Here is a 15,309-nt window from a genome sequence, read left to right on the forward strand (position 1 = left end):
TGCCCGAACGCCTGCGGTGCTGGAGCCTAGTGGGGGAGGAACCCGAGCCCCAGGGAGGGAGGTGGGAGAGAGGCCGAATGGTGGGTGTGTTTTGAGTGGGAGCCCGAGCGTTGCAGGGGTCCTGCGAGGGGAGACGGTCCGAGGCAGCTTCCCCCACCCCCCACCCAGACTGCAGGAAGAACTACGTCCACCTAGAAGAGATGCAGAAACCCAGATGAGAGGCCTGGGCACCTCGGCGCAGATCCCAGAAGGTAGCTGCTGCCCTGCAGCCCGCCAGAGACACCTTCCCCAGGCCGCTCCCGCTGCAGGGGGGGCGACGTTTTCTTGTCGCCTTATCGCACCCCCCCCCGCCCCGCCTTTCAATCCCCACCCCTCCCCACTTCTCCGTCTTTTGTGCGGTTCCTGGACCCTCTGAACCACGTTTCTGCTTTTCTGCTTGAGCGACACGCACACTGGCCTCTTGACAGCGCCAGTTGGCGTGAGAACTCGCAATACCAGTGCACATGGGGCCCGAGGTGAGAGGTCCCTTGTTTTTGCAAGTCGCACCGGAGTCCAAGAGTACAGCCCTCCTGGCCCTCTCTCAGCACTTCTCTCAGCTCACAGCTTCTCTGATCTGCCTGGCTTCCTCTTCTGACACTCCATGCCTACAGCTGCCTTCTCCCTGCAGCCCCAGGGGGCCCTCTTCTTGAGCCCAAATTCTTCTCCAAGGTAGTAACTGACACCTACTAAACAGCAGATCTGGTGGGGCTGGAGTGAGGGCACAGTGCCAACCCGGGTTTGATTCCCAGCATCCCATATGGTCCTCTGAGCACTGCCAGGAGTAATTCCTGAGTGCAGAACCAGGAGTAACCCCTGTGCATCTCCAAGTGTGACCCAAAAAGGAAAAAAAATTAAATAAATAAAAAATAAACAGCAGATCTGGGGGGACCTGGGGAAGAGGCAGACCAGTTGCGACTGCCTGGGATGAGTAGGGAGGGTGCCGAGTTTGGGGCTCCGGGCAGTCAGCTGGAGCCGGAGCACTGAAAATCTGTGTCTGCAGGAGGATAAGAGCTTTGAGAGGAAGCTGGGGGAGCTGGGAAACCTGCCTCCTGTCTGTTTTCTACCTTTTGCTTCAGCCACTAGAAACCCCTCAATCAGCTCTGAGGACCCCAGTGCCCACCAGTGGGCACGAAGGCATACCAGGGCAAGCACCCCACCTCTACCCTGGACCAGGGCTAGCACCCCACCTCCACCCTGGCCACCCCAGACCCCTGGCCTGCCAACGTGCCCCGCCATGGGCCTGCCAGTCTCCTGTGTTGTGTGGGTTCCTGCCTGGGCATGATCTGGCCCATATCCACACCTGGGGTGCCCATTGTCTCCTACTGGGCCATTTCCTCATCGCCTGGGTCTCTGGACTGCTTACCGCCCAGATCAAGCTGCATCCGCCTCTGTTCTGCTACCCTGTTCTCTGCTCACACTTTCCTTCCACCTCCTATCCCAGGCTGGGGTTGCTTCTCTTCATTGCCCAGCCCTTGGGTGGCAGAGACTAGGGTTCCAGGGAGGAGAAGGGAGTGGGGAGGCTGCTGCAGTGGGGTCCTGTTCTGAAGACTTGGAGAAAGGCGCGAAGGTACGGAAGTGAGTCACAAGATCAGTAGGATAAGCGGGGACCAGCCTCTGCCCAGGCTGTCCAGCTCAGGCCACAGAAGCTGCAAGAGAGGGCTGGAGCACACGAGGGGCACTGGGAGGGCCACTACCGACTGGGCAGGACTGCGGGGTCAGGAGGGTCACTGGGAGGGCCCGAGGGAGAGAGGCCAGTAAGGAAGTTGATGGGAAAGACCCATTGAGACATCTAGTGAGAATGGAGGAAGTGAAACTGGTCAGATCTCAGATTCTAGAGCAGGGGAAGGTTGTGCAAGCGAGCCTGAGTCGGGCGGTCTTGGCAGAGCTCACAGCGCGGAGTTTCTAATCCGGGAACTAATCTAACGAATCTTTTTGTTGTTGTTATCTCTGCTATTGTATTTTTTATTATTATTTAAATTTATCTAACGAATCTTCTTTGGCTCTGCCTTCAATCCGCAGTTTGTAGTCGGGCCTCGGGATGCATCCTACTTCCACATTTCCTGCCGGCGGCGGCTGTAGCTGCAGCTAGGTAGGTTCCTTGCTGCGGTCGCGGAAGGGCAGGGCCCGCGCGGTGGGCGGGGTCCAGTGGAGTAGATGGGCGGGGCTTAGGTAGGGGCGGGGATCCAGGAAAGATGGGCGTGATTATATTGTAGGGGGCGGGGCTCCTGAGAAAGTAGGCGGGGATTTTAGCTCGGGGGCGGGGCTCCGAGGGCAGGGGGCGTGGGCCAAGGTAGGTGGGAGGGGTCCGGCGCCACGGGCGGAGCAGGATTGGTTGATTTCCGAGAAGGGCGTGGGCCCCGCCCAGACCGCCCGGGCCCCGCTCGCGCGCTCCATGGCGGGCCCTGCTGCAGGGCGGAGGCTGTGGCCGCTGGCCGCGCTGGCCCTGGTCCTGGTGCTGCCCGCCATCCGCGGGCAGGTTACGAAGAAGAGAGAGCCGGTGAGCCCGGTGCGGCTCTTCACGGAGGAGGAGCTGGCGCGCTACAACGGCGTCGAGGTAGGCGGTCGCCCGGGCCGGGCCAGTGTCCAGCGGCCGCGGACGGGAGGTATCCGGGGGCGCCATCTCCGCTGGCGCCTTTGGCCGGGGGCGGCGTGGGGGCGCGGGCGGGTCGGAGCAGCCCGTCCCAGCGCACCCGGGAACTCGGTGTCGCGGGGCTCCCCGAAGCCCACCCCAACCACCTCGCTCGCGGGGTCCAGTGTCCCGGTTACCAAATGCTCCGGGCGGGGGCCTTGGGAGCCGGCAGTGGTGGTGGCCGGGTTTGGGGTGCCCTGGGGCGGGGCGGGGCGTTTCAGAGAGTCCTGGCGCCAACCTGTTGTGAGGCGGACCAGGGTGGGTCCAGCGCGGAGAGATGACCCGTCCTGCCGGAACCCACAGGCTAGACGGCAGCAGAGCTCAGAGGGCCCCAAGCGCTTGCAGAGCAGGGAGCCAGGGGTGCCCCGAGGTCTTGCCATGCCTTCCTGGGGCAGGTGCCACGGAGCACGGGGTGTGTGTGGGGGGGATCCTGCAGGGAAGAGTGGCACAGAGGGCCTGTCTCCCTGGAAGGCTCCTCGCAGGGTCTCCTGGCCTTCCAGAGTGTTCCTCCCTGCTCTCACACCAGGTCTGTATGCAGGGTGGATCCCAGTCACCTATCAAGGCTTCCCAGCACCTTGGGGACCCCCTTCGGCGCTGGAGGGCGCTTCCAGGTGCACCCCGGGGACCTGCAGAGCTGTGTGGGGCCACAGAGTTGGGTGCCACGTTTCCTGTGGCTGCTTCACAGATTTGTTTTTGATTTATCTGGTTTTATCCCCTTGGGGGGAGGGGGTACCTGTAGAATCACATCTGTGAAAGAAAGGCCATGTGAAAGAAAAAACATTGTTTTGCTTAGGCACACCCTAAAGCTGTAGATATAGAAGTGGGGTCCAGTTAAGAATGTCTTCCTGTTGTGGGTAGAAAGGAACTCTCCTTCACTGCTGGTGGGAATGCCGACTGGTTCAGCCCTTTTGGAAAACAATATGGAAGATTCTCAAAAAATTAGAAATTGAGCTTCCATTTGACCCAGCAATACCACTCCTGGGAATATATCCCGGAGAGGCAAAATGGTACAGTAGAAATCACATCTGCATTTCTATGTTCATTGCAGCACTGTTTGCAATAGCCACAATCTGGAAAAAACCAGAGTGCCCAAAAACAGATGACTGGTTAAAGAAACTCTGGTACATCTACACAATGGAATACTATGTAGCTGTCAGAAAATATGAAGTCATGAAATTTGCATATAAATGGATCAACATGGAAAGTATCATGTTGAGTGAAATGAGTCAGAAAGAAAGAGACAAACATAGAAAGGTTGCACTCATATGTGGAATATAAAGTAGCTGAGAGGTACAAGCTGGCAATGATGCAATTTCTGGCAGATATTTCTCCTGGACTTAGTTACTAAAATACTAAAATACAGAAGTCCAAAACCGTGCGGCCGCTAGTGTGGCCACTCGACCTCATATCTCTTCATTCTCAGCAATGGAAAACAAATTGTCAAATGCTTCCTTTTCAGCAGGTCTGACTTTAGGGGAGAGACTCTCCAAACAATAATAGTGAGTTTTTTGTTGAAATATTGAATGTAATCAAAGTAAAGTGAAATTTGTCAGTTACACAGGCGGGGTGGGGGGCTGGGAAGGTGGGGGGGAGGGGGGAGGTATACTGTGATTCTTGGTGGTGGAGTATGTGCACTGGTGAAGGGATGGCTGTTCGAGCATTGTATAACTGGGACTTAAACCTGAAAGCTTTGTAACTTTCCACATGGTGATTCAATAAAAGAATAAATTTTTTTTTTCCTTTTTGGGTTACACCTGGCGGTGCACAAGGGTTACTCCTGGCTCTGCACTCAGGAATCGCCCCTGGCAGTGCTCAGGGGACCATATGGGATGCTGGGAATCGAACTCAGTTTGGCTGCGTGCGAGGCAAACGCCCTACCCGCTGTGCTATCGCTCCAGCCCCTAAAAGAATAAATTAATTAAAAAAAAAAAGAATGTCTTCCTGACCCATGCCCGATGGTCAGGAAGTTCAGTCCCAATGGCATGCGCTACCTGTACCAGCACTGGACAGACTTCCCTAGTTTTCTCTCTAAATAAGGCTACATTTAACTTATATATGTGAGCTAAGGTACCACTTCATGCTGGCTATTGGGACAAAAAAAAATTAAGGATAAAACTTTGTCAGAACTGTGCTTGTGTATTTCTTCTGCTCCAGATGGTTTTTCAAAGGACCAACTGGGAAAACACTAAATGTGAGTCGTTTCTATACTCTGACCCTGGGATTCATGCATTGAAATAGGTCTCAAAGAAACAGTTTACCGGATCTAAAAGAAAATATTTGAATGCAGCGTCCGTAGTTCTGAGAAGTTGAAAGCAGATGCCCCAAACAGGAGAGTTAGCAAACAGCTGAGTTGCTGGTGGCGCGTTGGGGTGGTGGTTCCTCCTGTCTGAGAGCTCCCCTGTGATTATCCCCTATGGATACTGCAGTAGGGGCTGAGCAGCAGGACAGCAGGGAGGGTGCTTACCTTTGTAGCCAAACCTGGTTCGCTCTTCAGCACCCCATATGGTGTCCAGGAGTGATTCCTGAGTGCAGAGTGTGGCCCCAAAACACAAACAAAATCTGTACTCTGTATATCCCTCTAACGTTTATTCTGGCTGGGAGCTGTGCCTGCTCTGTGACAGTGGCCGTGCCTGGCACTGCCAAGGGCCAAACCAGAGCTGCCGCATGCGAGGCAAGTGTCTTAACCTTTCTTTCTACTATTTTCTACTATCTTCCCAGCCTGTCCTTTCGGTTTGTATCTGGGTAAAACCATTGTGTAGGAATATTTTTTTTGTTATTTTTGAGCCACACCTGATGATGCTCAGGGCTTATTCCTATCTCTGTGCTCAGGGATCACTCCTGGCGGTCCTTGGGGGACCGTATGGAGTGCTGGGGATGAAACCCGAGTTAGCTGCATGCATGGCAAGTGTCCTGCCTGCTGTGCTCTCTGATTCCTAGATTGTTGTTTAAGATATTGGCGTGTCTTGTCGTGATCTGTACCTTTTCCATGTATGTGGTGTGTGGTCAGTGTGGGGCGGTGGTGGACAGAGCCGCCTCCCTGCTACCCTGTGTTTCCAGGTAAACAAGCCCATCCTCATGGCTGTGAAGGGCGTGGTGTTTGACGTCTCCTCCGAGAAGCGTAAGTGTCTGGGTGTCAGAGTCCTTCGGGGGCCTGGGTGCACATGGCCCCAGGGATGCCCTCCCTTCACTGTAGCCAACATGGCGGCTCAGCGTGGCTCCCGGAGTCTCTGCCGTGATGCCCAGCTCGTCCCGTGTCCTCTGTGGCCCTCATGCCCTGCAGAACCAGGCTCACACTGATGGTTCCCTCTCACTGCCGGGAGAGGATGCACTTCTCAGCCAGGAGAAGGGATCATGGGACATACCTGAGCAGTTCAGTATCCCGTGGAGGTAGTTCAGACCCTGGCCTGGTACCAGCCTCTGCTGGAGAGGCCTGGCCTGGTGCCAGGGTGTGGGCCTGACGGTTCGGGGTCTAGGCCGGCCAGATAGTGCTTCTCGGCCGGGCTGTGTGTGGGGCCCTCACAGTGTTTGGGGCTGAAGTGGGATCAGGACCCTGCATGCAGAGCATGTGTGCCAGCCTTTGGAGCTGCATCTTAAATCCTTCTAAGACACTGTCTTCATGCTCTTACTACTTTGTTCGAGGGACCCTGTGGGGTGCTGGGAGTCACATGGGCCAGCCCATACCAGGCTGGCGCCCTTCCCACTGTGCTTGTTGCTCTGGCCCAGGTCCCATTTCCCATCACCTCTTCTCCATATTCTGAATACGGGAGGTGCGGACAGATAGGGCGACCCTGAGAGGGCCCCCTCCTCCTGCTGCCCTTCCTGAGGCCCAAGGTGTTGTGAGGCTGGCAGGGCCTGACAGCCCCCTGCCTCCCCGTCTCCTGCTGGCCAGGCTCTCACACCTCTCCTCCCCCTTTGCAGAGTTTTATGGCCGAGGTGCCCCCTACAACGCTCTGACTGGGAAGGACTCCACAAGGGGGGTGGCCAAGATGTCCCTGGACCCTGCGGACCTCACCTATGACACTGTGAGCCTTGGGGGCGCTGCACTGCATGTGTCGCCCCAGCTGAGCCCTCCCTGCTTCCTGCACCACCACCGCGGCCTCCCGGGACCCCTCATGCACACGGGGCAGGGTGGGGTCACTATTCTGTCACAGTGAGGTCCCCAGGAATCCTGTGGAGGCCACAGCGGGGTGGGGGCCGTGGGGAGGCCGCGTGTCCTCCTGCCCTGGGCTGTCCATCTCCAGAGATCCTGCGCAGGGTCCGCAGGAGCCTCTGCTCCCGTGGCAGTTGTGCTGTGGCTGCCCTGCGGGGAGCGCGGGAGGCCCAGGCCGAGCGCCCCCTCCCCCGCTCCTGGGCTCCCTGCAGACAGGCCTGACGGAAGAGGAGCTGCAGTCGCTGGAGACGGTCTTCACCGAGGTGTACAAGGCCAAGTACCCCATCGTGGGTTACACAGCCCGGCGCATCCTCAATCCGGACGGGAGCCCCAACGTCAACTTCATCCCCGAGGACCGGCCGCATTTTGACCTGCGTGAGGAGCTGTGAGCTGCCGGCCATGCAATAAAGCCACTCTCAGACCGTGCCGCCGCCACTGTCCTGCCTGATACGCCAGGTGCACCCCCACCTGGAGCCCCCGGAGCAGCAGTTGTGTGTGCCCAGCCACTGCCAGCTTTTTTAGGCATGGGGTGGGCATGACCGAGGGCAGCCCACACCCCTCACTTCATTCTACGTCGACCTCAGTTCCCCGTCTGCTCTCCCCTCCCCCCCGCCCAGGTCAGTGCCGCTCTTGGCCCTCCAGGTTTCTTTCCTTCCTGCCAGTCCCCATGCCCAGGTCAGGACCCTGCCTTGAGCACCATCTGCCTCAGTCTCAGTTTCCCACCCACTTCTGTGGCCACATGACTATCACCCTGGGCTTAGCAGTGCCCACAGCCTCCCAGGTGCCCTGGTGGGCCTCGCCCCTGCCTGCGTGGCTGTGCCGGCTCCTGGGGTGACCTTCCGTGGTACCCTTTTGTCTTGTGGGCCCACTTAGACACGTCACAGCCAAGGCTGGAGCATCTTGGGAAATGCCAGGTCCCTGCCGCTAGCCACAGTGCTCTCCCAACTCTGCACTGCTGCTGGGGCCTCTGGAGTACCCGGAATTCAGCAGCTGAGTGCTCTGGGTCCTCCTTTCCCTTCCCCTCTGAGCTGCAACCCCAAGTCCCTAGCCACTGTGCAGCTTCACAGAATCCCAGAGGACTGGGCAGTGCCTCTGTCCAGCTGACCCAGCCCAAGCCAGCCCATCCCCTGGCTCCTGTCTGCTGGGACCTGGGGCTGCCAGGGCACAAGTCAGGAGCTGCCTTTGCTTGCCAGGTCTCCAAGGGTCCCCAGGACCAGGACTCCACAGAGATGTGGGTCATTGAGGGGATCAGGATGTGGGGAATCCGCCGGGGTTCCCACCCCCCACCTGGTAGGCCACAGTGCCCCAGGAGTCATCCCTTGGCAGCTGCAGGGGACCCACCCCCCACTCTTCAGGCCCCTCTATTCTGGGCACAGGTGTTGTCCTCCCCAAAGGGCCTGGGGTGGAGGTGCCTGACCAGCCCTGAGTGTCCCTGTGTGACAGCAAATGCAGCCGCTCTGTTCCACTCTCCCTGAGCAGCTCCCTGTCCCCCACTGCCCCCACAGGCCCCACATGCCCTGGTGAGGGCTCCTGCCTTCCAGGAGATGGGGCCCGGCAGGGAGAGAGCGGCCCGCTTCCCCAGGCTTGCACAGCCGTGGAGAAAGCGGGGACAGGACTAAAGGTGGGTCGGGGTCTCCGGGGCCCTAGTTAAAGTATACACTGACACACAGTTACATAAGCAGCCCTACACATCACACACATGCATGGTTGCATACACGTGCACTCATGCACATAGTTGCATACACCCATGAACATAGTCACACACATACTCTCATACATTCTGTCATATGCACACTCTCCCCAGGGAAGGGTACACACACACATGCACAGGTGCTCACTTGCACACATGCATACACATACTTGAAAATCTACACATACTCATGCACATACACACATGCATTCACAGTTATTTGCACACATGTGCTCACACACACATGCACACACGTATACTCACATTGGTACACAGTCACACACGTGTGCATGCACTCACATCCCACTCCCAAAGCAAGGCTCTGGAGGCTGCATTTTTTTTTTATTAGTTTATTTTTAATTAGAGAGTCATCATGAGGGTACAGTTACAGATCCATACATCTTTATGCTCATGCTTCCCCCATACAAAGTTCAATAACCCATCCCTTCACCAGTGCCCATTCTCCACCACCCGTAAACCCAACATCCCTCCCCCCCTCCCCAGACCCGTCTCCCCCCACCCCACACTGCCACTATGGCAGGGAATTCCCTTTTGTTCTCTCTCTCTGATTAGGTGTTGTGGTTTGCAATAGAGGTGTTGAGTGGCCATTATGTTCAGTCTCTAGTCTGTATTCCGCCCGCCTCACCCTTCCCCCACATGACCTCCAACCACATTTTACTTGGTGGTCCCTTCCCTGAGTTACCCAGAATGAGAGACCAGTGGAGGCTGCATCTTGATTCACCTTTCACCTCTGCCCCTGGGTCCCAGCTCCCCTTCTCTCCCACCCGTACCTACCAGCTGGAAGTGTATCCTGGACAGCAGAGAAACCAACTTAAGCTCCCTTGAGACTCCGTAGGCAAGCTCGCTACCACCCCTGCCTTGGCCACCAGGGGGCGGCAGTGTGTAGCCGATGGCTCGCGCCGGGCTACTCTGAGGACCGAGCGCGGGATCCTGGCGCTCCCCAGGGCACATTCTCACCCCTCCCCTCCGCCCAGCGCTCCTCTCTCAGGAGCAGGGTCTGAGGCTCTGCCCTGAGGCCTCTGCATGCTGAGGTCCTGGGAACAGCCGTTTCTGCCTTTCATTTCTCTGTGGGCCTTGGGCCACAGCAGCTACTCTTGGGGCTCAGGCCTGGCCCTGGCTGGGCGTCGCCCCAGCGTTGCTCGGGGCCATCACCAGTGCCCGGGGCGAGCCTGGGCCCCCGACTCAGCACTGTGAGGGGTGTGCGAGGACGCCCGAGGAGGGAGGGGCCCCGTGGCGCCTGTGGCTGGGTCCTGTTCACGGCCCACGGGGCTCTCCTGGGGATCAGTAGGGCCAGAGGACTGCGGCCGCCCGGGGCGCCCCTTCCACAACACTCCCCGCTGGACACACCCCTCCAGAACATTCCACCTTACTGACCCCGCCTGCCCAGGAACCAGTCTCTGCACACCCAGGAAGGGCACTGTGGACGCGGTGGCTGTGCCAGTGACTCAGAGACAGAGGCCGGGTCACCACGGGGACTCAGTGTGGAGGGCGGAGGGCGGCATCCCAGCCTCACCCAAGTGGGCCTGGCCTGCGCAGGAGGGGGTCTCCAGGGGTGAGAGCCAGTGTTGAGGTGTTGGGTGCCCCCGACACGGCCCCCCTGGGAGTCGCACACTTGGGGAGCAGTGCGAAGGGGCTCATGCTCTGCCCAGAACATTCCACACCAGCGTCCCCAGCCCCAGGGGCTGTGCAGCTGAGACAGCAGCAGGGGGCAGCCGGGCTCTGAGGAGGACCCGCAGTGGCCCGGCCCCTAGTGCCCGGCTTCTCAGGCTCGTGGCGTCCTGGGGTCCACTTGGCGGCCTCCCCAGCGGGTCAGGGTCACCAGCGGTTCCAGCTGGGGTGCCGCTGCTCTGTGCGTGCAGGGCACATGTTTCTGGGCTCAGAGAGCCGGGACTGTGTCAAGCTGTCACTCAGGGTTGTCAGAGGTGGCCCTACAGAGGGGGCACAAAAATACAGGACATCTGACCTAGACGCTGCCACATTGCCTCGCACCACGAGAAGCAGCTTGGTGTGGGGTCAGGGAAGGGCCTTTCTGAGCCCCTGGGACACCAGCCCTGTGTTCTTCCTGCTCTGCGGAGGGGGAGCCTAACCGGGGTGACAGCAGGAAAGGATAGACCAAAATGTGAGAAAGACACATGGGGACAAACACGGGACGGAAGCAGACAGACATGGGAACAGAGATATGGGCACACAGACAGGGCCACGGAGACACGAGGACAGAGTGAAATCCCGGTCTTTCTAGCACATTCTAGTGCAGCCTGAGCCCGTGCCCTGGTGGCCAGGGGGCAAAGTGGATGTGGCTTCCAGGAGGCTGGCCAGAGTATGAGGCAGCAGTCTCAGAGGCGTGGCGAGTTGCTCATCAGCCCCGTGATGTCACTTCTGGCTGGAGGCCGTGAAGTCAGGTGACCTGGCCACGTGGGGGCTTCCCCACCGATAACACAAACAAACAGCCCGTCACCAGGGGATCGTCAGTCATGTGGGCGCTGTTCCCCAAGATTAGTCACAGAAGAGGCCAGGAGGGCGGCAGATGTGCCTCCGGGGCTGGCAGGAGGGCTGGGCCCAGTGTGGCTGTCGGGCACCCACAGGGCTGCTCAGTGGTGTGTCAGGCTCGAGGGCTCTGAGCGTTGTCACCTGGGCTCTGGGTGGGGAACACCAGAGTGGCCTGGCCCCTCCCTGCTTCAGCCACCTCCTCCTCAGTGGCCCCAGGGCCTCTGTCCAGGTCCTGCACAGCTGTCCTGTACCCAAGCCCTCCGCCACCAGACAGGTGGGTGGACCCAGGCAGAAACTGTCACAGCTGGTCACCTGCCCAAGGCGAGAATGTCCAGAACAGGCTAGTGGAAGCCCCCCAGTCATCCCACTGGCCCAGCTGGCCCGACAGGTACTCAGCTCTGTGGAGGGGCATACCCAGCGGTGCTCAGGGCTGACTCTCAGCGGGCTTGGGGGAGCGCATGGAGTCCGAGAATCGAGCTGAGGTCAGCCGTGTGCAAGGCCCGTGCCCCGCCCACTGCACTGTCACACCAGCCCCATCTTTACTTTAAAGCAATTTTTAAAAAGGCCTTTTCATTTTGATTTCATGTAAGTATGAAATAAGCCTTATCGTTTTGGGGCTCAGGGGCCAAACTCAGCAGTGCCAGGGCATCCAGTCATGGTTAACCGGCGCTGGCCACATGCCAGGCAGTGCCCCGACCCTGACCCTGTGTTTTCTCTCCAGTCCCCTCAGGCTGTTTGTGAAGCCCAGAGGAAAGGTGTGGCTTCCAGATCATTCTGTGGGCCACTGTCCTGGCAACCAGCAGCTCCAGCCTGAGGCTGGCGTCCCCAAGCCCAGCTGGCCTCGTCCCCCTGCCCCACCCCCACGCACCCGTGTCACCACTTCTGTGGGTCCCCTGTTCTAACCTGAGGCTCAGGAGATGGAGGCTGCTGTCGGGACGGTGTGTCCCTCAGCTGCTCCCGAGCACTGCCCTCTGCTCCACAGGAGCCTCAGCGTGCCCCAGCGCCCCGTGTGCTAGGTCACCCCACAGATGTGAGCCCCACATGGAAGCAGAGAAGAACGGGGTGTCAGTAGGGTGGAGACAAGGGTACAGACCAGGCCCAGAGGCCCCCCTCGCCTCTCACCACCACAAGCATCCCGGGCTGTGCTGGAAACTTTCTGAGCCTGTGTCCCCAGCACTGCAAGCAGAGCACCCACACCCGCTGGGGACCACAACCGGCCGGACGCCTCCCTTGGGACATCTGTTCAGTGCCCTCACGTGGCTGGGGAGGAGTCAGGGTGGGCCAGACTGTGTGGTTGTCCGGCTCTCAGCCAAGGCCAAGCAGGAACATGGGGTGACCTGGAAGTAAAAAGTCGATTTTGTTCAGAAACTTTCTGTTCTTGCCGCTCCCGCTGAGACCCTTGTGTGGCATCGTCCCTGCCTGCTGTGTGTGTCACTTCCCATGTCCTGGCCCACACCCCTCAGAGCAGACCGTGACCTCATGGACATCTTCACGGTCGTCCCGTCCAGGGCTGCCCCCCAGCTGCCCCATCTAGCACCAGGTGCCTCAGGTCCATAGAAGGGCCCAGGACATGTCCCACCAGCCCCTCAGGACAATGGTGCTGAGGTTTTGGGGTGCCCAGAGCCGAGGAAACAGGACAGGCTGGGGTGTCTCCAGCGTCTCTACTGGTGCTGGAGACCCTGCCTGCTCCCACCGTTGGCGCCCCTGGAAGTGCTAGTGGGGAGCTGCAAAAAGAAGGACATAGCCGCAGCGACGGACGGGGCCCGTGGGTGGCCACGGCTGCCCCAAAGCTGCTCCCTCTTGAGGACGCCCCGCAGGGCAGCGGGCCTCCCTCACAGGGGGCGTTTCCCAGGCTGGGCGCTGAGGGTTACGGGCATGCCATCGCTCAGAGATCCTGACAATGACTGGCGTGACTCAGCGAACATCGGTCTGTGCCAGGCCCTTGATCAAGGTCATGTCAACTCCTGCCAGGGAAGGAACTGAGATCCCCCCGCCTTCCCCTCCTTCGCTGCGTCCCCTCTGCTGGCCCCCCGCATGGGTGGTTCTTGGCTCACTCTGGAACCTTTCACCGATCGCTGCAGAATTCCCAGATAGGGCGGAGCAGCAGGACAGCAGGAGGGCTTTGCCTCGCAACAGCCAACACAAATTCTGTTTCCTGAGTCCTGCCAGGAGTGACCCCTGAGCACAGAACCAGGAGTAAGTCTGTGCACCACCAGGTGAGGCCCTCAAATAACACAAATTCTCAACATCTCCGCAAACCTCTTCCCACTTTCTGAGCAGGCATGAGGGGCACAGAGTGTCAGGAGAGACTGACTGTGCCTCCGACAAAGCAGGGCCCCTGCTCAGGCAACATCCTAGTCACGATGGAGGAGGGACTGGGGTCTGAGGGTCTGTGGAATGGATAGAGGGGTCTGTGGAGTACGGGACCCCAGGATCTCCTCCTCCTCCTCCTCCTCCTCCTCCTCCTGAGGGTCACCCCCAGTTCCCAGACCCCTCACGAGGAGGAATCTCAGGAGAATCTCAGGACCTCACTAAGCCCAGCTGGCGCTGGCAGCCTGCCTGCTGCCCCACTCTCCCACACGCCTCTGCAGGGTGACAGACTGCCACCGCCCTTCCTGGCATGGCTGGCCCCTTCTCAGTGGGTGCCAAGTCTCCAGGAACAAGCGCCCCAGGGCTTGCCCAGGAAGACCCGTCCATCCAGGGGTCTCGTGTCTTAGCATCCAGCAGACCCAGATCACCTGGGAACCCTCCTAGAGGGTTCTTCTGCTTCTTCTGGTCATTCTGACTCATGAGGACAAGGTGGCTGCGGCTGCTGTACTTCCAGACCTTGAGTCTGCATTCCAGAAAGGAGGAGAAAAGAAGGACAAGAGGACCCAATGCTATCTCTGTGGTTGAGCGGGGTCTTTGCACATGGTGGCCCAACTTCAATCTTTGGCACCGCATGATCCCCTGAGTACCACTGGGAGTGACCCTCAAGCATAGAGCTCGAAGTAGCCCTCAAGTTCCACATAGTTTGGCCTCTAAATTAGGGAGAAAAAAAAATGGGGATGGGGGGAGAGAGAGAGAGAGAGAGAGAGAGAGAGAGAGAGAGAGAGAGAGAGAGAGAGAGCACAGTGGGGAGGGGACTGGCTTTGCTTGCAGCCCACCTGGGCTTGCTCTCTGGCATCCCACATGGTCCCCGGCACTGCCAGAAGTGATCCCTCAGCCTCTCCCACCTTTACCCCCACTCCCCTTCCCCTGAAGGCACACCAGGGTTTTCCAGTGCTCACTTGTGGCTTCTGGCTTTGGAGAGTTGGTTGAGGGGCTTCTGCTCTTGGAGGACAGTGGGCTTTGCTCCCGTTGGTGCCCATGTGTCCAGCTTAGCAGGATTTCTGCAGAACCTTCAGCAGACCTGGGGATGCTCTCTGCCATCACCGTCACTCCTCGCTTCAAACCCTGAACCCCCAGGTGAAGTCGCCCCTCTCCAAACCAAAGCAGCCCTGTGCCAGAGAGAGTGGGAGGCACTTGGTGCCCCGCCAGCACCGCACAGTCCTGTGAGCACCACCAGGGGAGGCCCCTGAGGCCCGCCAAGTAAACGAGAACCCAAATCAATAAAAAGGAGAAATAACCAAAGCAGCCTGGAAATTAGTGACCAAACAAGAAAAACAAGTCCTGTTTTTCTCTGCACATGGTTTCTTTTCCACACATTTCCATTTGTCTTTGGGGGCTTGGGCACGGATGCGTCTGTGCTATCCAGCTGCTCTGGGGGGCGGCAACACAAGGCCCAGGGCTGGATCCTCAGCACTAGGAGAGAAAAACTGGAGCTAAGAGGAAAAGATTCCATACAAATATTGGCCACTAAAGATGGAAATCAAAAAGCAATTTCAGCTTAGAAGCTAGTCCTTCATTTCACCTCAAGAATTCAATGTTTTCCCCTTGATTTGAAAAGTAACTCTTCCTCCTCCTGTATCACCTCGTTCTAGCCCAAGCAGTGATGCACACGCTGGCCGGAAGGACCTCATCCTGGGAACTGTCTGGCTTCTCATCAACATGCCTGAGTAGCTCCTGTGGGACACGTTCTGTTGATAGGCTCAGACCACAGTGCTCTCAGCCGTGACCTCAGGGATCTCCTCAAGGATCCTTCATCTGCTGAGTGTGCTCAGCTCTGCCCCATCTGGCCGCATGATGCCACCAGGGCCAGCTTATTGGATCCCAGTGATTTGCTTTGCAGCTGATGGTCTGAGTCAAATCCAATTTCGTTTTCAGGCGCTGGGCTTCTGCGCAGTCACGTGCCTTCTGTTTGTCTGCATCACA

At 58.5% G+C, this 15,309-nt stretch overlaps 1 protein-coding gene across 2 annotated transcripts; it reads left to right on the forward strand.

Annotated features, from left to right (window-relative positions):
* Positions 1-110: 110 nt before the first annotated feature.
* NENF (neudesin neurotrophic factor) lies at positions 111-7,244 on the forward strand. 2 transcript variants are annotated; one of them, XM_055144396.1, is made up of 6 exons: positions 111-708; positions 2,066-2,128; positions 4,128-4,167; positions 5,726-5,786; positions 6,587-6,690; positions 7,031-7,244. In XM_055144396.1, exons 1-6 carry the CDS (start codon positions 641-643, stop codon positions 7,205-7,207), a joined length of 513 nt encoding a protein of 170 aa, XP_055000371.1. In that variant the 5' UTR covers positions 111-640; the 3' UTR covers positions 7,208-7,244. The 2 variants fall into 2 exon arrangements, with proteins under 2 accessions (XP_055000371.1, XP_004613096.1); XM_004613039.2 differs by lacking the exons at positions 111-708; positions 2,066-2,128; positions 4,128-4,167 and adding an exon at positions 2,387-2,593.
* Positions 7,245-15,309: the final 8,065 nt, after the last annotated feature.

The sequence above is a fragment of the Sorex araneus genome, chromosome 7, assembly GCF_027595985.1.
Source record: "Sorex araneus isolate mSorAra2 chromosome 7, mSorAra2.pri, whole genome shotgun sequence".
NCBI classification, from domain to species: Eukaryota; Metazoa; Chordata; class Mammalia; order Eulipotyphla; family Soricidae; genus Sorex; species Sorex araneus.